Source organism: Hemiscyllium ocellatum, chromosome 10 (genome assembly GCF_020745735.1).
Source record: "Hemiscyllium ocellatum isolate sHemOce1 chromosome 10, sHemOce1.pat.X.cur, whole genome shotgun sequence".
NCBI lineage: Eukaryota > Metazoa > Chordata > Chondrichthyes > Orectolobiformes > Hemiscylliidae > Hemiscyllium > Hemiscyllium ocellatum.
In genome coordinates this window covers 79,524,229-79,546,279 of record NC_083410.1, presented here as the reverse complement: position 1 = coordinate 79,546,279, position 22,051 = coordinate 79,524,229, and the positions used below count along the sequence as shown (strand labels likewise).

The 22,051-nt window shown below is 40.2% G+C and overlaps 1 protein-coding gene across 5 annotated transcripts in view; it reads right to left on the bottom strand.

Annotated features, from left to right (window-relative positions):
* Positions 1 to 22,051, bottom strand: part of cep43 (centrosomal protein 43) — a 103,498-nt gene that overhangs the window by 20,520 nt on the left and 60,927 nt on the right. For all 5 annotated transcript variants that reach the window (XM_060830999.1, XM_060831000.1, XM_060831002.1 and 2 more), the window contains 3 exons: positions 17,329 to 17,418; positions 1,778 to 1,837; positions 206 to 414 (listed from right to left, as the gene is read on the bottom strand). In XM_060830999.1, coding sequence (XP_060686982.1) covers positions 206 to 414; positions 1,778 to 1,837; positions 17,329 to 17,418 — 359 coding nt within the window. The remainder of the gene's footprint in view (positions 1 to 205; positions 415 to 1,777; positions 1,838 to 17,328; positions 17,419 to 22,051) is intronic.

The window sequence follows — 22,051 nt, the reverse complement described above, 5'->3', positions numbered from 1 at the left end:
AGCCCTGACTTCCCGAAATCTTGCTGCCTCTTTCCTTGGAATATAAAACCTCTTCCTTTGACCAAGCTTTTGGTGATCTGACCCAATTACACCTTGGGTCAAAGTCAAATTTTATCCACTACTCCTAGTGAAGTGCCTTTGGATTTAAAGTGGCTATGTTAATGCAATTATCTGCTTTAGTTACTACATCTATGTTTTTGCTTACCAGGCATAGATCTTCATTTGCTCAGGCAATGGGTCATCAAAGAATGAATCTTCATCATCGAGGCATAGCTTTTCATTTTTCTTTAGCTCTGGCAGACTGGATGTTGTATTAGGGATGAAGCCTTTCTTTGAATCACCAGTAGAAAGATTGGTTGCACTTTTTACTTCATCAGAGGCTACGCTGATATCTCTGAAGCTGATGTTAGTGAACTTTGGAAAAGTAGTAAAAATATAATTATATAAAACTAATGAACTAAATGGATTAGAACACATGTTTAAAGTAGCAAACTTCTAGAACCTACTACCTACAGATTAGCAGGATGCTTAAATAGACAGATGGAATACTATAATATTCTAACTTAAAACAATGACTACATATATGCATTAACTATGAAATGATAACACAAAAATCTAAGCTTCCATGCATTTTATCTTTGTTAGGTTAAACATAAAACAGGAATACTGAAGGTGACTGCTTTAATATGTATTAGTTTGGGTCCTATAAACTTAGGCTTTTGCAGGTCTAAATAGGAAAAAAGAAAAATATTGTAGATTACAAAATGCATAAATTTCCAAAACTACTATAATTATAACTGCACCAACTGCAGCCTTCTCTTAATTCTTAACACAATGCATAGTTGATAAACCGTTTGCGGATCTTAAAGCACACAACAATTTGAAAGTAATATCTATATTGATTTACACTGTGGAGAATTCCAATTAATTTGTGAAAGATATCAGTATGTTATTGTATTGCTTCCAAGATATAAATCTGTGTAAAGAGATGCTTGAATCATTGGGCTTTGGTACTATAATTAAATTTGGGTTTCATCAGGCATTTTAAACACAATACCATACTACCTAATAATGGCCTGCTTGTCACAGACATTTTTTTGATGGTTCAAATGAAACTTCAAATGTTAGAAAATCAAATACTTCATTGAATACATTGTACCCACAACATTAAGATGAAGGGACAACAGAAGGCTAAGCTCTGTACAACTGTACAGCTGACTATTCACCTGCTGTAGTGCCTTCACAGTTAGCATAGGTCAGCAAATAATATTGAACTGGCAAGGAGAATGTAAGTGTCATAGTACACTACTATATCACAGCAGATCTATATTACCAATCAGATGCTAAGTCTTATTATGAATTTAAAAAGTTTTTAAGACCATAAGAGGAACTTAGCACAATTGTGTGGTTTTCACAAATCTATTATATGGAGTAACTGCCAATATCAAAATAGTTTTCTTTAAAACAAATGATAGTCATCAAACATTTTCATTTCTGAAATGTATCTATTATGACTGCATATATGGGAAATTCACTGTTCTACCCTGGCATGCTAGAGTCTAGCAACAAACTCTTTATCTTAAAATGAACTCATTATTTTCACAATTTGCATAAACCTCAGTAACCAAATTATAAAGCATTTATTCAAATTGTAGAATACCCAGATTTTCTGAAATATCCATTGGTAGTCCCAATATGCTTTTAAGTATTCGCATATCATGCTTGAGTAAAGGCTAACGTTTGAATCATGACCAGGTTTGTAATAACATGCAGTTACCTTCTCACCAGTTTTCTCCTCGCTCTCTTTAACTTTATCAGTTCCTTTGTATCTAGGTATCTGAACATGAACATAAAAAAAAATTAACTAACGCTAAAGTTGGCAATTAATAAATGACTCCATGTCGGCAGCAGGTGAAAAGGTGAACAAATTCTTGGTAACAAATTCTAACTTAATGGAAATCAGTACCTACCAAGCAAAAAAGCAATTGAGATTACAGAAATTGAGCATCTAATGTTTACAGCCTTGAACAATGATACCGAGAGCTGCAAACTACATCTGAACCTAAACAAACTAAATCCAAACTAAACTACAGATAAAACCCACCAGGCTGGTTTGTGAGAACTTTTACTTATATTCAGTTAAAAATATTTTTAAAAAGATCAATACAAGGGAAATAAGATGGAATGCAACACTGACCTCCTCATCCTTGACAGGGACGCATAAAATAAATTTGGAAAATCAGTGAAGAAATTAATACCTCAGATTAGAATTAATGAACCAATCACAAGAGTATAAACACTTCGATTATTCCAATAAAGAGAAAGAAGTCAGGTTTATTTTTATTTGTACACAGGATTTGATGTCAATTAAATGGCTAACATCTATTGCTCCCTCACAATTATTTGTAGGAAGGTGGTGTCAACAATTTATTTAATCCAGAGCAGTTAATCTGACGTATGCAGTTTATATTCTACAAATACTTCCATAAAATATTAACAGCTACAAAGCAATTGTAATTTTCAGAATTTTAAACAGAGATTAGAGAGAAATCCATTCATGTATAAGGGAGTTGAGAGTTAGTGTGGTGGTGGTGGTGAGGGAGGGGTGCCTTAGGATTTAAGCCCACTAGCAGTCAGCCATCACCTCAAACTCTCAAATCTCTGTTCTTCAATTAAGTTTCCATGTCAATTTCAGAAGAGAACCTCCACTCATAGCATTCCAAAGTTGTTCCCTATCTCCCTCAATATTTAGGTTCTGAATATCCCAGACTAGAATCAGGTTAGAATTTATTGTCTATATCCAATTATCCTTGAGAAGGTGCTGGTGAGCTATCTTCTTGAACCTCTGCAATCCATGTGATGTATACACACTACAGTGTTTGCAGGAAGGGAGTTCCAAGATTTTGACTCAGCAACATTGAAGGAACAGTTTCAACTCATCTGCTGCCCTAGCCTTTACAGTTTGGAGAGTTTCTTCATGTGGAAGGTGCTAAGGACCTTAATCAATTATTGTAGTTCATCTTCAGGGAGCACACACTGCTACGGTTCTCTGCTAATGGTAAAAGGTGATAAATGGGATAGCAATCAAGTGGGTTGTTTTGTCATGAATGGCATCGAGCTTCTTGAGTATTATTGGGCAGGACTTGTGGTTTCGAGATGGTGGAAAAGCTCTGAGAAATCAGGAGGTGGGGTGAGTTACTGTAAAAGTTCCAGCCTTTAACCTGCTTTAGTAGCCACAGTCTAAGTTAGTTTCTGTTCAATGGAATGAGAGTTTAAATTTTATGTCTCTTTAACAGTCAAACAGGACATTCCAGAGTTGATTGAGAACAGGTGATATTTGGGTCTCCTGTGGTTCAGAGGTAGTGAGCCAGAAGGCCTGGATTCATGTCCCACCTGCTCCAGAGGTGTGTCATAACATTTTTACAAATTTAAAAAAAAGCAAAATACACTCATGGTATAGTGGCAGTACCCCACCTTCACCAAGAGTGTGCCATGACAGATCTGATCAAGTTGATGCAAATGAGAGTGGGCTCTTGGAGGCCCAGGTTCAAGTCCCACCAGACACGAAAACGTGTCATAGCATATCTGAACAGATTGATTGAAACATCTACAACCTTCATCCCCACCCCTATCCACCAACTGTACTCTTTGCTACCTTCTCCCACCCTCCTCTCTGACCTACCACCATCATTCCCACCCCCAGCCATCTATTATTGTCCTCTTTGCTAATTTCTTCCCAGCCCTAGCCCCTTCCCATTTATCTCTCCATCCCGGAGGCTCCCTGCTTTCATTCCTGATGAAGGGCTTTTGCCCCAAACATCGATTTTCCTGCTCCTCGGATGCTGCCTGATCTGTTGTGCTTTTTCAGTACCACTCTAATCTAGACTCTACATGTGACTCCAGACCCACAGCAAGGTGATTGCCCAGAGGACAGTTAAGAGTCAATCAGGGATGGGCAATAAATGCTACCTGAACTGTGATGCTCTCAACCTGCGAATTAATAAAGAAAAAACAAACAAACAATCTTCACATTTTTTTCATTAAATATTAATGAAATCTTTCTTAATAAATTCTACTTGATTCATAAATATTGTTTGTCCAAGTCAGCATTAAGACTTCAGTTTTATACCTCAAAACCTTTGGAACATCCAACAGCACTTAACTATGGATACATGGATGCAAAGCTCACCTCTGACATCCACAGATTCAGTTGAAGGCAATCACAAGTCAGAACACTTCTCAGCAAGACACAGAAATTTCACCTGGATGAACATTCAGACCAAGCTTGCCCAACTCAAGCCAGAAATGAAATCTTCTCATTCCTCACAACTCTACCACAACATGCACTATGCTTCCTAATACACAATTATAGTAGCTTACAAAGTTAAAAATCACACAACACTAGGTTATAGTCCAACAGGTTTTATTGGAAGCACAATAGACTTCGGGGCGCCGCTCCTGGGGACACAATCACCTGATGAAGGAGCGGCACTCCGAAAGCTAGCTTGTGTGATTTTTAACTTTGTACACCCCAGTCCAACACCAGCATCTCCAAATCATAGTAGCTTACAATACCTTGCTGTTGCAACACTCCCCTTCCCCATGTCAGTCCAATATTAATATAAATTTCTGTTAGCAAATTAGTAAGAACGCTTAGCCACTTTTGCTACATTTCACATCTAACTACAGGATAAAATCCATTAAAAGGTTTGGGGGGAAAATTTTAAAATGTGCTCAGTCTCTGGGAATGGCACATGTGGAAAAGAGAGGTAGGTATGAAGGGCAAGGAAAAGAAAAAAGTATTTTATTTAGTTTTTGTTTGTCACTAAATATAAAGTTTTGAAAAATAAAACTTCTGTTGATAGATTCCATGTCTGGCTTTACAAACCAACATGACTGCTATAAAAGCAGACTTTGAAAGACATGCTTGTCACCAGTCAATTGAATGTTACCTTGCAGAGCTTGAAACTAGAGTCATTTTATGTTGGAAAAGGCTGAAAAATATCCTGCCAAATGTACATCGTTCAAAAGAACAAAACATTGCAGATGCTGGCAATCTGAACTAAACAAAAATTGAATTAAAAAATACTCAGCAGTTCAGGCAGCACCTGTGGAGAGAGGAACAGAGTTAATGTTACTCATTCTGAAGAAGGTCATAACTTGAAATGCTAAATCTCCACAGGTGCTGCTATATTTTCTAAAAGTCCACTTTGTGATGAAGGATCACATATGAGAGCAGTATGAGGAGGTTGGCTGGTCGTGGCCTCACTTTCTGTTTCTGTAACTGCAGTGATTCACATTTATCCTTTCCTTTGGTACAATAGCAGATTTTCCCCAAATGGAGGAACAGCTTTTGAACATATAAAAAGGTGTTTATTTGCCACCAGAGGTCAATCTTTCCCTCCACCCATTCATTCTTTAAATCCGTTATTTCCTACCAGTAACTTCTAAGTTTCAGTCCATTAATCATTCCTAATAGCTTGATAAAGAACCCAGAGCTTGGGGCACAAGAAGCTGAGATGTCAGCTGGCCCTTAACATTCTTTGACTCATCATTGGAATCAAAATAAATTACAGATTCATGTTGAATTTCTGGAAACAATTCAAAGCCTACAGACATACAAGGCATTACGCAAAGGACACCCTAACCGGGTATCTAACTTGACAAACGTATAATTGCAGATTTCATATTGCACCATAAATAAGCCAAGCCACTATCAAAGATTAATTGCACCCACAATATTCACAATGTAAATACAGCAGTTTGTTAAACATGTTGAATCAATTGTCAAGGCTGACCCTTCTGCCACTTAACATTCAGTTTCCAGCTTTTCAGACAGTGAGGCTAGTTTAGAAACTGCAGTAAGTTTCAGTGTCTGAAGTGACATTACCATCCAGTTTTTGCTGATCTACATTTGCTTCCAATCCCACAAAATTTCAATTTAAACAACATGGATTATATGGCAATAGTAAAAGATTTAACATAGTAAAACATTCCAAGGTTCCAACATTCCATTCCTCACAGGAATGCCATCAACCTACGTTTGATAAGAGTCACAAGTATATTAAATGCCTCATCATCTGGCACGTACAGGGAATGGGCTGAAGTTGGTGGACAGGGGGTGTGGTGTACAGGAATCTGTTGATTGTAGGAGGAATAGACTCTCATAGAGGCTCCACACAATATACTCTAATCTTAAAGCTAAATCTCAATTTACTCACAGAGTTCAGGAAACTCAGTATTTCACTATGTGCATCAATGGAACTGGCACTGGCATCTTGAGCTGCAGATGTGGAGGGCTGAGGAGATAGGGATTTAGGCCCTGCAGCTCTCTTGAATAAATTCCTCATATCTGCCTGCTTGCATGCTTTCATTCTCTTGTGCAGATATTGGGAACATGACGTGGAAACTACATTACATTTGTGCAGTAAACTAATTTTGATGCTCAACAAATTTCAGACCATCATGAAACTCTTTCAACCCTGCTCTCTCTTGTCATCACTTCCCTCTTCTTGAACGTTAGACTTTAGATTCCCTACAGTGTGGAAACAGGCCCTTCAGCCCAACAAGTCCACACCAACCCTCCGAAGAGTAACCCACCCAAACCCACTTCCCTCTGACTAATGCACCTAACATTATGGGCAATTTAGCATGGCCAATCCACCTGACCGGCACATCTTTGGACTGTGGGAGGAAACTGGAGCACCCGGAGGAAACTCATACAGACATGGAGAGAATGTGCAAACTCCACACAGTCATCCAAGGCTGGAATTGAACCTAGGACCCTGGTGCTGTGAGGCAGCAGTGCTAATCACTGCACCACCGTACTGCCTCATGGTCACATCTCAAAACATTGTCTATAATTTCTGTATTTAAAGACATTGCAACAGAAGCATTATTGTTAACATCCAACCGTTCATCCAGTTCATTTCTGGAAATGTTTTTGACAGCACTAGCACAGTTCACTAATTCCATGATTTTTTCATGCATAGTCTTTACTTATTTGCTTTCTTGCACACAAAATCCATCAAAAATGTCTTTGTCTGACAACCCTTCTGCGAACATTATGAAAGGCCTTCAGTTTCACCAGCATCTTTGCAGTTTCACTTTTCACTTGGTTCCATGCACATAACATGTTAAAAACAGCATGTCTGATACAGTATCTGGACTGAAATTTATTAATTTTTGCTTGGTGGTTTGTCAGTTTTCCCATCAAATCATATGGATAAAATATTTCCAAAATACTGGATCACACCCATTGGCTGAATGAAACTTGTCACATTAGAATGGAGAAACACACAAAGATCTTGCCTTAACAAAGTTTTGCTTTCTTCAGACATTCTTATGTTTTAGCGCTGAAAAGGTGTTGCTGGAAAAGCACAGCAGGTCAGGCATCATCCAAGGAGCAGGAAAATCGATGTTTCGGGCCTGAGTCCTTTTTCATGCCCGGAACGTCGATTCTCCTGCTCCTTGGATGCTGCCTGATCTGCTATGCTTTTCCAGCAACACATTTTCAGCTCTGATCTCCAGCATCTGCAGTCCTCACTTTCTCCTATTCCCATGTTTTACAAATGTGTTTTTACACCAGGCACAAAAACATGATGAAACCATCATCAAGTAAAAATGTCTGCATCTATTTAAGCATCACGTCATAATTAAGTGGAAGATGTATTATGCCTTTGAACCATCTTAGTTTTACATATTTTCCAATAACAGTCAATTCCACTTTATATATTCCTGTGGCATTCCAAATACAAGTACGGTTTTTCAGTCTTTACTTTTCTTAAAGCCACAAACAACCTTTTCATCAGCACCAACTAAGGTTGCGCTTAGAAGCTATTGCCACATTAACCAACAGCATTATTGATTTGTTTGGCAGTTATCATAACTGTATTAAAAATTTCACAGAAATCTTTAGCTGATTTCATATCTGCAGATTTCTGTTCAACTGGCTTGTCGGCCTTTTGCGTCCCATGTTGTATCTTAAAATAAGTGAGCCATACTTGAGAAAGAGGTACACACCTCCATGATTTTCAGCTTCTCATAAAATTCCTTTGTCTTTTCCACCAACATTGGTCCAAAGATACATGCACCTTTGTGCTCTTTAATGAAAACTATTTGCATAGTGCACAACCTAAGCCTTTAAGCTTAGGAATATGAACCGTTATGCTTTTATCATTCACAAATTTCACACAAGTTTTTTTTAACTATCCACTTGTGCTTCAACTGCATAGAACATTGACAAATCAACACTGAATTCTTGAAGTAGAGAAGAGAAAAACAAAATTACAAATTCCTGGTCTTTGAAATAGAAACATGGAAATATGTGAAAGTCAAAACGACATTTTTATTTTAGTTTTTCCTTGGGAGTCGTCTTAGACTACCTGGCAGATTGATTGGGTAAGATTTTGGATATAATGAGATCACATATTGTAAAGGCCTTTCTGACAATAGGCAGTGCTGCTAGTCGCATCTGTGAGAAATACCACAGCAAGGGTGAACATATATGTATTGGATCTTGGCAGATCAAATTCAAAACTGATGTCTTTGAAAACTTTATTAAAACGTTCAATTTTCTTTGAAGGTTTTGCTGCCTGACAGGAATTGTAGGTGGTATGGTAAGGGATAACGGGTAAGATGCCTGTATTGGGATTAGTGGAGTTAAGCTTTAAAGCAGTTCTAAAAGATGAGAGGGGTAAGAAAGCAGGGATTGGAGGTCGAGGAGTGACTTTATAGAGGTTGATAAAATCATGAGGGGGATAGCTAAGGTGAATAGCTAACCTTTTTCCAAGGTTAGGGGAGTCCAAAACTAGATGGCATAGGTTTAAGGGGAGAGGGAAAGATTTAACAGGAACTTGCTGTGCAACATTTCCATACAGAGGGTGATGCAATAATGGAATGAATTGTCACAGGAAGTGGTAGAGGCAGGTACAGTTATAACTTTTAAAAGACATTTGGACAGGTACATGAATAGGAAAGTTTTAAAGGGATATGGGCCAAATGGAACTGGGATGAAAAAGATTGTCTTAGGAGAAAAAGGTTTACAAAAAGTTGGCCTATACTCACTGACATTTAGAAGGATCAGAGATAATCTTATTGAAACGTAAAATTATGAGAGGTCCTGACAGAGCTGATACTGAGAGGAGGTTTGCCCTCACTGGGCAATCTACAACGAAGAAGCAGAGTTTCAATATCACTCATTTAAGGCAGTGATGAGGCAAAACTTTTCTTATCTAATGATAGAACAGACTTCAAAGACTACATGGACAACTGCTGTTATCCAGGAACTCCATGTTTCTAGTGGTCTCTGGTTCCAATGACATGAAATTGTTCTGTTGAGTGGATACAGACTCAGCAACACTCCACATGCATAAGTGCACAATGGATTCTAACATGCTGCAAACATCATCTGGCGAGCCCAGAACATTCCAGTAGCATAAAAATTATGTGCTTGTGATTGTAATTCCTAAAAGGCAATGGAAGCCTGACTGTGCTGAGATAGAATTTCCTGTCATGAGGCCACAGATCACCATGATTCCCTTTTCATACACAGGTTTTGTAGCAGAAACTATTACTGTAAAGACTCTGGGTGGATAGGTCATCCTGTTGAGGGCTCTACTGTATCACTTAAGGTTTCGCTGTTGGTCATGTCTCCTTCCATTCTTTCTCCAGATCCAGAGAAAACCTGAGCAAGATCCCCACAACTTATCATTCCCCTTCTCCTTATGATACCAGGGAGATCTCCAGAAAGATATAGTGGGATAGACTCAATGTTTTTAATATATTGGTCAAGCTCTTAGGAATGTCCAGAAAAACAGTATCAGTGAAATCTGAATTAAATACTCAAAAATCTCCTACTGTGTCAAAATGCCTTTCCAAATGCAATACAGTCAGTCAATCTCAAGCAGCAAATGTGCATCAAAAGCTGAGTAAAACTTTTAAGTCGCATTCCCAATCCAAATCACTGAACCTATCAAAAACATAAATTGCAGGAAACATTCAGCATGTCTGGCAGCTGGAACTGGGTCTAAAAATAATGGTCATTCTACCTGATACATTAATTCTGCTTTCTCTCCACAGACACTGCCAGATTTCCTGAGTTTTCCAGCAATTTTGTTTTTGTTTTTGATTTTCAGCATCCACAGTTCTTTGATTTCTTTTGTTTAGCGTCTATCAGCATGTTCAACTGGTCATCCTGAACAATATTAAGCTTCTTGCAGTGCTGTTGGAGCCATACTGAGTCTGGGGAATTGAGACTACCCTAAACTCTGATGAATTATTTAACAAAACATTTTCCAAAAATGAATTTTAAAAGTATTTTGAATAAAATATTTAAGAACACAATTGATAATCCAATGCTGTGCATGAAACCAGGGTTAAAGAGTCCCATTATCTACAAACTGAGCTAATCCATCCATGGAGGAATGTCATGTGCAAAGACATTTTCATTTCAAGTCATATACAGTAATCCAGAGAAATATATTGCTTTGTGGTTAAAATTGAGGTGTTACGTAACAGTATTACCGCCTGGCTGGAAGCAAAACCCACCCTCCAATCCTGGCACTTTCCCCTGCCACCGCAGTAACTGTAAAACCTGTGCCCATACCTCCTCCCTCACCTCTATCCAACGCCCTAAAGGAGCCTTCCACATCCATCAAAGTTTTACCTGCTCATCCACTAATATCATTTATTGTATCCGTTGCTCCCGATGCGGTCTCCTCTATATAGGGGAGACTGGGCGCCTCCTAGCAGAGCGCTTGAGGGAACATCTCCGGGACACCCGCACCAATCAACCACACCGCCCGTGGCCCAACATTTCAACTTCCCCTCCCACTCTGCTGAGGATATGGAGGTCCTGGGCCTCCTTCCCCGCCGCTCCCTCACCACCAGATGCCTGGAGGAAGAACGCCTCATCTTCCGCCTCGGAACACTTCAACCCCAGGGCATCAATGTAGACTTCAACAGTCTCCTCATTTCTCCTTCCCCCACCTCACCCTAGTTCCAAAGTTCCAGCTCAGCACTAACCCCATGACTTGTCCTGACTTGTCCTACCTGCCTATCTCCTTTTCACCTATCAACTCCACCTGACCTATCACCTTCATCCCCTCCCCCACTCATCTATTGTACTCTATGGTACTTTCTCCCCACCCCCACCCTCCTCTAGCTTATCTCTCCACCCTTCAGGCTCTCTGCCCTTATTCCTGATGAAGGGCTTTTGCCCAAAACGTCAATTTCGCTGCTCCTTGAATGCTGCCTGAACTATTGTGCTCTGCCAACGCTACTAATCCAGAATCTGGTTTCCAGCATCTGCAGTCATTGTTTTTACCTCATTAAAAAGACAAGTACAAGGGACTTCCATTTGGAATAACATCTACACCTATGTTATTCCAACATGCTATGAATTAGATTTTGAGTGCAGCAGCATCATCTGGACAATATTTCAATCACGGGAATAAATGAGAAAACAGCACCTTGACAATTTAGATGCTACTTTGCTGAGACGCGAAGATTATGGGCTCAGAGTCAGGAAAGACAAATATGAATGTTTAAATCATCCATCAAGTTACTTACGTCATGTCATCAATGCCGAGGTGCTATACAAGTCACTTTCAAAAAAGTGAAAGCCATAACTGAAGCACCAGCACCTAAGATTGTTAAATTTGATTAATCTATAGAGGATAGAACAGTGTTACACTTGAGCAGGTCCTTTAGTCCACCATTTCTGCACTGACCATGATGCCATTCTAAACAAATCCCAGGCCTGCATATGATCCATATCCCGTACCTTTAGTTACGTCTTTTACTTGATTATCGATTATCGTGGGTTTGCTAACTTACTAGAGCAGGTTTGCCCCAAACCTTGCAGCCATTCTCAAACCAATACACAAATTATTGTGCCAAAAAAAATGGAAAATAGCAAGATCAATGTGAAGGAGTCTAAAAAAAGAGTCTAAGCCAAACAGATTTTATTAAAGTCAGAAGCCCTGACCCAAAGTTACTGTTGAAACTGCTCTCAACATATGGAGTTGGAGCATTTATGTCTCTTATTACCCAATGGTGAAGAAAAGCCAATATCTGGATCTTTTGAATGGTGAATGTTTTTCAGTGGTTGAGGTGTAGACTAAATGGCCTGACATTGCCATCAGGAAGCTGACAACTTCAAAGAAAACCACTGAAAAGACTGAAGCAGATCTTGCAAGATTTGATTATCTGGATCAATTGTTTGTGATAATGGCCCATAGTCTATATCACACGGGTTTACAGACTATGTAAAGCAGAGTGGAATTCAACATATCCAATCAGCTCTTTACCATCTAGCCACAAATTTGGCAGAAAGATTCGTTCAAAAAACAAACATTCCTTAAAAGCTTACTCTAGAACAGGGATCATTTGATGACTCTAAGTTCTCCAGCATTGCTCAGGGTAAAAAGCTGCACACAGCTTTTGATTTGCTGAAACCACCCATGACAAAAGACACTGCTGACAGCAAGCGGGATTTTCAAAAGGAGAACACGGCAAAATGCCACAATTTCCAAAAAAGATCAATAATTTTGGTGAGAAATTACACAACTGGTGAGATTAAATACCAGCCAGTACTGAAGATTGGACAGCACTATTAAACTACACAAGACACAATACGACATCATATGGAGTAGACATGCAGGTCAACTTCTGGTAACCAGAATGAGTGTGTCAGAGACATTAAATGAAGATCAAAAATAACTGCCGAATAGAGACTGGATATGTCCGAGGACAGAACAGTAAATAGAGCATCTGAGGCAGACAGTACCTTAGTGGAGAATGCCATGACCTTGTGTGAACCTCCAAAGCATTCTGCTGTCTCAAGAAAGGGTGTCAGAAGAGGTTCCTAGTACACCTAAAACACCAGAGGTTAAATCCAGCGAGAAAAATAAACAAATGCTTGAGGTGTGCCAATAGCCACACAGGAACAATGTCCTCTGGAATGACTTACCTTCTGATTACAGTATTTGATTGTAAATACTCCACATGTTTTCATTTGTGGAAGGGATATTTTCTTTGTGTATGTATGCTGGACTGTCACCAAGAGTCCAATCACAGAGTCATATAGCATAGAAACAGACCTTTCAGTTCATGCCTAACATATTCCCAAACTAAACTAGTCCCACCTGCCTGCTCCAGGCCCATATCCCTCCAAACCTTTCTTATTCATGTATCCATATAATCATCTTTTAAATCTTGTAATTGTACCCGCATCCACCACTTCCTCAGGAAGTTCATTCCACATGCGAACCACCCTGTGTAGAAAAACTTGCCTCTCGTGTCTTTTTTAAATCTTTCTCTTCTCACCTTAAAAACGTGCCCCCAATCTTGAAATTCACTATCTTACGGAAAAGATAACTACTATCAATTCTACCTAAACCTCTCATTATTTTATAAACTTCTATCAGGTCACTTCTCAACCTCCGACGCTCCAGTTTTGGATAAGAAACATCTTCATTTAACCTTGCTTCCTGTAAACATGTCCATAATAAAGTTCCTGCTGTTTTAACACTTTGGCCTCCTGGTCCATCTTGGAACTTAACATAAATGTTTATTCTCTTCATCACCAATGCTCAGATTATGTACATAAGATGCAAAGCAGAAATTCACCAAGGCACCTTAGACAGCACCTTCCAAACCTATTACGACTACCATTTAGAAGGACAAGGATGGCAAATACATGGGAACACCATCACCTGCAAGTTCCCCTCTACCCAACATCTTGACTTGGAAATATCACCAGTACATCAGTATTTTCACACCAAATGGCATTGAGTGTACCTGTAACAAATGGATTGCAGTAGTTTATGAAGACAGTTCACTAACCTCTCAAGGACAAATAAGAACAGGCAATAAATGCTGGTCCAGCTAGCAAGGATCACATTCCGTTAATTAATTAAAAAAGACAGGCTGTACAAAGGAAGGAAGGAAGGAAGGAAGGAAGGAAGGAGAAAGAGAGAGAGCGAAAGCGAGAGGAGGGAAGAGAAAGACAAGGAGAAAAAGACAGCAGTTCTGATTAGTATTCCCACTTCCAGTCAGAGATGTGCTTTACTTGGCCTAAAATAACGCTGGAGTGTGAGGCTTTAGCCAGTTCATGTTGAAAGCCAGTTTGAAGGTTCTGTAGGGCAGTCAAAAAGTTACGGATACAAATAATAAGGTTACGAGCCAAGCAGATGATGCACAATACTGATCACCATTTTAGAATTTGGCAGAATTCAATTTAAAAAAAGATTATAATTCACAATATTATCATAATTGGGACATGTCGTTTCATCCAAATCAGATTTGTCTATTAAAGATGTTGAATGAATGATATCATTGATTAGTATATTAGCTAAAAAGCCACCCTTTCTTAGCTAGTGACAAGAAATTTCTAACATTTTGAAGAGGTAACACATGCTGTGGATGAAGGAAATGGTTCTGTACTCAGAAGGCATTTGATTAAGTGCAACATTAAAGGCACTTGAAAATAAAACCTCATGATGTAGTGGGCAGCATATTGTCATGGACAGAAGATTGGCCAGCTAAGAGAAAATAGAGAATAGGTATAAATGGGTCTTTTTCAGGTTGGCAGTTGCAATGAGTGGTGTACCACAGGAATAAGTGCTCGGACCTCACCTGCTTACAACTTAGATAAATGACCTAGATCAAGGGACAAAAAATATGGTGACTGAATTGGCTGATTATAAAGAGTGCAGATAAAATGAAATTAAGCTTAGTGGGACAGGAACAAGAAGAAACAATAGATCTAGTAGGGCTGTCCTGTACATAGATTTTGGGAAGAAGGTAGAAACAGGTTGTGGAGATGTTGGGGAAAGCTGTGGAGCTCAAACCTCCAGAGCAGATGAGGTCTGTGACGGTCCTAGAATCAGTGTCTTGATGTTTAGTAGAACATAGAACAGTACAGCATAGGAACGAGTCCTTCAGCCCACAAATGTTGTGCCTAACATGATGCCAATTGAAGCCAATCCCTCTGCCTGCCCTTGGTTCATATCCCTCCATTCCTTGTGCTTATCTAAAAGTACCTTAAATGCCCTTGTCGTATCTACCTCGACCACCACCCCTGGCACTGCATTCCAGACTCCGACCACTGTCTGTGTAAAAAACAACTTGCCCCTCAGGTCTCCTTTGAATTTTCCCCTTCTCACCTTAAATGCACTCCTCCTAGTATCAGACATTTCAACTCTAGCAAAAGGATTCTGCCCATCAACCTATCTATGCATCTCAATGTTATAGACCTCTATCGTCTCCCCTCAGCCTCTGCCACTTATCAGAAATCAAAATGAGTCTTTCTAAACTCTCCTTATATCTCATATCCAATGTTCCAGGCAGCATCCTAATAAACCTCTTCTGTACCCTCACCATAGCTTCCACAATCCTTTCTATGATGTGACGACCAGAATTGAACATAATACTCTTAGTGGAGCCTAACCAAAGTCTTATAAAGCTGCAAAATGACATTCTAACATTTGTACTCAATTCCACGACCAAGAAAGACAAGTATACCATACCACTCCATTTACTTGCATGGCCACATTCAGGGTGCTATGGGCTTGAACCCCAATATCCATCTGTACATCAAAATTGAAGAGGGTCCTGCCATTAACTGTATACTTTTCCTTAACGTTTAATCGTCCAAACGCAATACTTCACACTTATCCGGATTAAACTCCACCGGCCATTTCTCTGCCAATATCTGCAACTGATCTATGTACCACTGTATCCTCGACAAGCTTCTACACTTTCTACAACTCCACCGATCTTTGTATCGTCTGCAAATTTACTAACCCACCCATCTACATTTTCATTCAAGTCATTTATATCACAAAGAGCAAGGTCCCTGTACTGATCCCTGCGGAACACTACTAGTTACAGACTTCCAACCTAAAAAACATCCTTCCATTACTACCCTCTGTCTTCTATGGGCAAGCCAACTCTGAATCCACATGGTCAAGTCGCTGTGGATCCCATGCACCTTAATCTTCAATAGTTGGGTCATGGTTTGGAGGAGATAGGAAGTATTGCTGGCATTCAGCCTCTGCAAGGTAGAGTTTAGTATGCTTGACGACAACAGCACCACCCTTAAAATGTTGGATTGATAACAATGCCAGGATCAGACCTGAGACCATACATAGTAAATTCAGAAAGAGTCATGTTAGAATATGTGACAAGAGCAGAGAAATTCAGAAGTTTGATGTCGTGCTCACAGTTCTTGATGAAAAGATTAAAAGCGTACAAGAGACCAAAGGGTCGTGTCTGTGTGGAAGGATAAAATTGCATATGGGTGAAAATGTCAATGAAGTGAGGAAAAAGGACCTAAAGAAGTGGGCATAGAAGCAAAAGTGACAAAAGAAGAGTTCAGCCTCATGTCACATCTGAAATTCATGAAGGCTGGAGTATAACTGGATAAAATGTAATCCTTTACTGAGCATAGATTATTCAGCATCAGACACCAAAAATCTACAAATCAGTAAGTTTGAATTCACCAACATTTAATTAAGAATAGGCTGTACTGCAAAATCTTTAATTATAGTCAAATCCTAACAATTCTAGTCTGCTTGAAACTTAAATTTATTTAAATTAATTTGTTGGATAAGTCAAATGTGATTCAAGATGTGGTACATCTTGGTGCCACCTAGTGACATAATCAATGCCTGCTAATTCAGTCATTTTGTGGTTGTGCTGAGAAAAATTATGTAAATAATGTAATAAAATGGGACCTAACTGGCTGGAAGGAATGAGCAGATAGTTTCAATCAAGCAACTTTGAATTACAAAATTTGACAGTAAACAAAAGAATAGGTACATTGTTCTGTCTCATATTATACAAAAATAAAATCTTAATGCTGGAGAAACTCAGCAAGTCTAGCAGCCTCTGTAGAGGGGGAAGTAAAGTTTGTGTTGCAAGCAATATTCTGCTTTAATATTATGCTGTAACAATTCCTCAGAATCCAAACTAATGATTTTTTAAAAAATAAACCACAAAATTCCACTGTACCTTTACCTAGTTTGCTTCATTAAAGTTATTTGATCGTTTAATTTCTAAATGAGAACAAAAACTGACTAGATCATCAGATTGTAAATGTTGCAAATTGAGTAATTTAAAGAAATATTATGATGACTTTATTCTGTCTATGCCAATTAAGTGAAACATCTTTACTTCAATAGTACATTTATGTTACTGATGCTGTAAATATAATTTGATTGAAAATCTTGTATGAATGATTATGATGTTTGTGAACAACCATATCAACAATGTAGGAAAACCTGCGTCCAAAGAAATTGCCAAAGTTAACAATACTCTTACCTTGGTCCCTGTACTTAAAGCAGCTTGCCTCCCTTCTGGGAGCTTGCCACGAGACTGTACAGTATCAGTAACAGCATCATCTTGGATTATCTAACATAGAAACAGACAAAAGCAGTTGCAAAGTTGCATTTTCCCTAAAAACCTGTGTTACAAGAAAATCATGCTATAACAAGCGACAAGATAACATCTCTTTTTTAAAATTCTTTTATAGGAGCTGATAAGCTCAAAATGGTGGTGGAGAGCCACCTTCTTGATCTGCAGCAGTCCATGTAGTGTGGGTACATCTGCACTGCTGTTAGGTGAGGAGTCGGAGAATTTGAACAGTGATAATGATGGAATAGAGATAAAGTTCCAAGAAAAAGGGGGTGTAACTTGGAGGACAATTTGGAGGTGGCACTGCCAAGCACCTGCTGCACTTGATGTGGAGGTGCTGGTGTTGGACTGGGGTGGACAAAATCAGAAGTCACATGACACCAGGTTATAGCCCCAACAGGTTTATTTGAAATCACAGGCTTTTGCAGTGCTGCTCCTTCGTCAGGTGAAGTTACTGCACTTGATAAAGAAGCAGCACTCAGAAAGCTTGAGATTTCAAATAAATCTGAAGCACTTGTCATTCTAGGTGATAGGAGCTGCAAGTCTGGAAAGTGCTGTTGAAGGACTATTGGCGATTCCTGTCGTTACCGCAATTCTTTAAGCAATAGGTCAAATGGCCTCCTTCTATGAAATTGATTTTGTCTCAGTTGTATGGTACACTGAAGGAAAACAAAGATTGTGCATTATAGTAGGATTTTGAAAGTTTAATGACAATTTGTTAATGCTCCTGTTACTGTTTAAGAAAAACAAATTACTGGATTCAATACAGCAAGTGTGGAGATAATAGGGAATACAAAGAGAGGAATATACGGGCAACATTTTTCAGATAGGGAATTCCCGGCCATGTCACCCGAAGACTCAGATTCAGTTGAGTGTACCTCTAATCACAGCAAACCAATTTAAAGACAATTTACTGGAGGTGGAACTTTAGAATTCTAATTAGTTAACGAGATATCAACATCTCTGTGGGCCTGCATTTATTCCAATACATAATTGCCCTCGAGATGCTGGTGATGAACTGCCTTCTTGAACTCTAACCCTATTACAGGTTGAAGTGTGGGGACAATCACAGTGCTGTTAGGAAGAAAGATCCAAGATTTTGGCTCACCAACAATTAAAAAAAAAACTGTGAAACAGTTTCAAGTCCCAATTGCCTGCAAATTGGAAGGGAATTTGCGGATGGTGCTGCTCCCAGGTATTTGCTGCCCTTGTCCTTCTAAGAGGTCATAAGTCGGATGATGTTGCTGATGCAGCCTTAGTGAGTTGCTGCAGTGCATCTTTTAGATAACACACATTGCTGCCATTGTGCATCAGCAGTGTTGAGGGTGAATGCTTAAGTTGGTTAATGAGATGCCAATCCAACTGACAACTTTAGCTTGGATGGTGTTGAGCTTTTTGTACATTGTTAGAGTCGTACTGCATTCTATAATTCCCTGATTTGTACCTTCCAGATGGTGGACAAGCCTTCGGGTGCAAGGGAGTGAGATACTTGCCACTTTCATAGCCTCTGAACGGTCTTGTAGCTTCAAGGTCAGGCATATTAGAGTGGGCACAGGACATTCTGATAGGGGAGGGTGAATAGCAAGCAGCCATGGTCCTTATTTGTGTTAATGGCATAGACAGGAAGAGAGATTACTTCCGTAGAATGAGAATTTAGGAAGTTCAGTACCAAGTTGAAAAGTAAGAGCTCTGGGGTTGTGATCTTCTGGCACAGGGTGTAATCGTGTGAGGTGAGAAATATTAATACAGGTTAACATGTGGCTAAAGAGCTGGCGAAAGAGGGAGCGCTTCAGAAATCTGGATCATTGGCATCTCTTCCAAGGCAGAAGGGACCTGTAGTCGGTCAGGTCGCACATTAATTTGGCGGAGCACTAATATCCTTGTAGGGAGTTTGTTATTACCACTTAGGAAGATTTAAAGTATTGTGGACGGAACAGGGAGAGAACCAGCAAAGTCAGTCAGCACGTAAAGTGACTGAGGACAAGGTAGAGGTTAAGGTTGAGAGTGTGGTGCTGAGAAAACGCAGGTCAGGCAGCATCCAAGGAGCAGGAGAATCGACATTTCAGGCATAAACCCTTCATCAGGAACAGGCTTGTAGCCAGGGGAGCTGGGAGATAAATGGGACAGGGTTGGGAGGGGGAGGTAGCTGAGAATGAGATAGATAGATGAAGGTGAGGGAGAAGGTGATAGGTCAGAGAGGAGGGTAGAGCGGATGGATGGGAAAGATGTCAGACAGGTCAGGAGAGCAGTGCCAAGTTGGAGGCTTGGGACTGAGATAATGTTGGGGGGTAGGAGAAATAAGGAAACTGGTGAAATCCACATTGATCCCATGTGGTTGCAGGGTCCCAAGGTCTTCCTCCAGGCATCAGACGATAAGGGTTTGGCAATGGAGGAGGCCTCAGGACCTGCATGTCTTTGGCGGAGCAGGAGAAGGAGTTGAAGTGTTCAGCCACGGGGCAGTGGGGTTGGTTGGTGCAGGTGTCCCAGAGATGTTCTCTGACATGATCATTAAGTTGGATCTTGTCTCCCGGCTGTAGAGAGACCACATGGGATGCAATGGATACAGTAGATGAGATTGGTGAGGTATAGGTAAAGTTTTGTTGGATGTGAAAAGATTATTGGGGCCTTGGACGGAGGTGGCAGGAGGATTTAGGCGCAGGTTTTGCATTTCCTGCAGTAGCAAAGGAAGGCACTGGGATTGGGGTGTGGGCTGGTGGGGGTCATAGATCTGACGAGAAGTCACGGAGAGAATGGTCTCTCTGGAACGCTAATAGGAGCAAGGAAGGAAAAATTTATCTGGTGGCGAAAGTGGCAGAGGTTGATGTGATATATATGGAGATTGGTGGGGTGGAAGGTGAAGACCGGGGTTTGTCCATATTGTGTTGGGAGGGGTAGGATTCAATGGCCGAGGTGTGGGACATGGAGGAGATGCGCTGGAGGGCATTGTCAATCACGTGGGAAGGGAAATTACGATCTTGGAAAAAGGAGGTCATCTGGGATTTTCCAAGGTGGAATTGGGAATAGAAAAGTAATCCAAGGTGGAGGACAAGAAAAATTTCTGGCTGTAACAGCTGTTCCTTTTTTGATGTATTTTAGGTTAGGAGGTGATTTCCTCGAATTCCAGGAGTAGCAATTACTGTTTCATATGCTGTTGCATTGTTTTGAACCTTTGGAAAAAAAAAGTTAAAACAACAGCAGTTTTAAAAAGGGAGAGGTAAGTGCAGGAGAGACAAAGAGAGAAAGAAACTGACAAAGCAGTGAACCTGCACAGTTACTGCCTTTGCTGTTTGAATTTGCTGGACACTGGAGTGCATCTGGGAAAATCAACAAGCAGTGAAATTCACAACTGATCTTTTTTGGGCGAAGTCACAGCATAGAAACAGATAAGTGAATAGTTTTAACTGGAGCAGTGTGTTGTAAAGGAATAAGACGGTGTTATTTTCTGGGTCTGTAGATTGTGAAGGAGCAGAAAATGTCTAAAGGAGAGCGATATGTGCTTCTTGTCAGATGTGAGAGTTTAAGGAGAGTTTACAGATTACTGTGGATTATACCTGCAATAAATGCCGTTAGTTGCGAATCCTATCAGATCGAATGGATCAGTTGGAGAGACAGTTAGAGGCAATGAGGAATTTGCAACAGCAACGATATGTGATGGATGGCGTTTATAGGGAAGGGAGAAAAAAAAAATCGCAGATACAGTCACATAGATGGGTTAAATCCAGGAAAGGCAAGAGAAGTAGGCAGTTAGTGTGGGAGCCATCTGTGGCTATCCCCATTTCAAACAAGTATGCTGTTTTGGAAAATGTTGGGGCTGATGGATTCTCAGGGCAAACGTAGCACAAACAGCCAAGTTTCCGGTATTGAGACTGACTCTAATGCAACAAGGGGTACATTGGGTTCCAAGAGGTCAATTGTGTTAGGGGACTCTCTAGTCTGAGGTACAGACAGACGCTTCTGTGGCCAGCAGCGAAAAATCAGAATGGTGTGTTGCTTCCCTGGTGCCAAGATCAAGGATGTCTCAGAGAGGGTGCAGAATGTTCTCAAGGGGTAGAGGCCAGCAAGAGGTCATTGTCCGCATTGGAACCACCAACATAGGAAGAGAAAAGGTTGAGATTTTGAAGATTTCAGAGATTTAGGCAGGAATTGAAAAATGAGATCCTTGAGAGTAGTAATATCTGGATTACTCCCAGTGCTACGAGCTAGTGGGGGCAGGAATAGGAGGATAGAGCAGATGAATGCATGGCTGAGGAGCTGACGTATGGGAGAAGGACTCACATTTTTGGATCATTGGAATCTCCTTTGGGGTAGAGGTGGCGTGTATAAAAACGACAGATTGCACCTAAATTGGAAGGGGACTAACATACTGGCAGGGCATTTGCTAAGCTGCTCGGGATGATTTAACTAGTAAGGTGGAGGGGGGGGGGCGGGAACCCAAGGAGATAGTGACGAAAGGGATCAATCTGAGGCTGGTACAGTTGAGAGCAGATGCGAGTCAAAAAGTCAGGGCAGGCAAGGAGAAGGTAGGACTAATAAATTAAACTGCATTTATTTCAATGCAAGGGGCCTAACAGGGAAGGCAGATGAACTCAAGGCACGGTTAGGAACATGGGACTGGGATATCATAGCAATG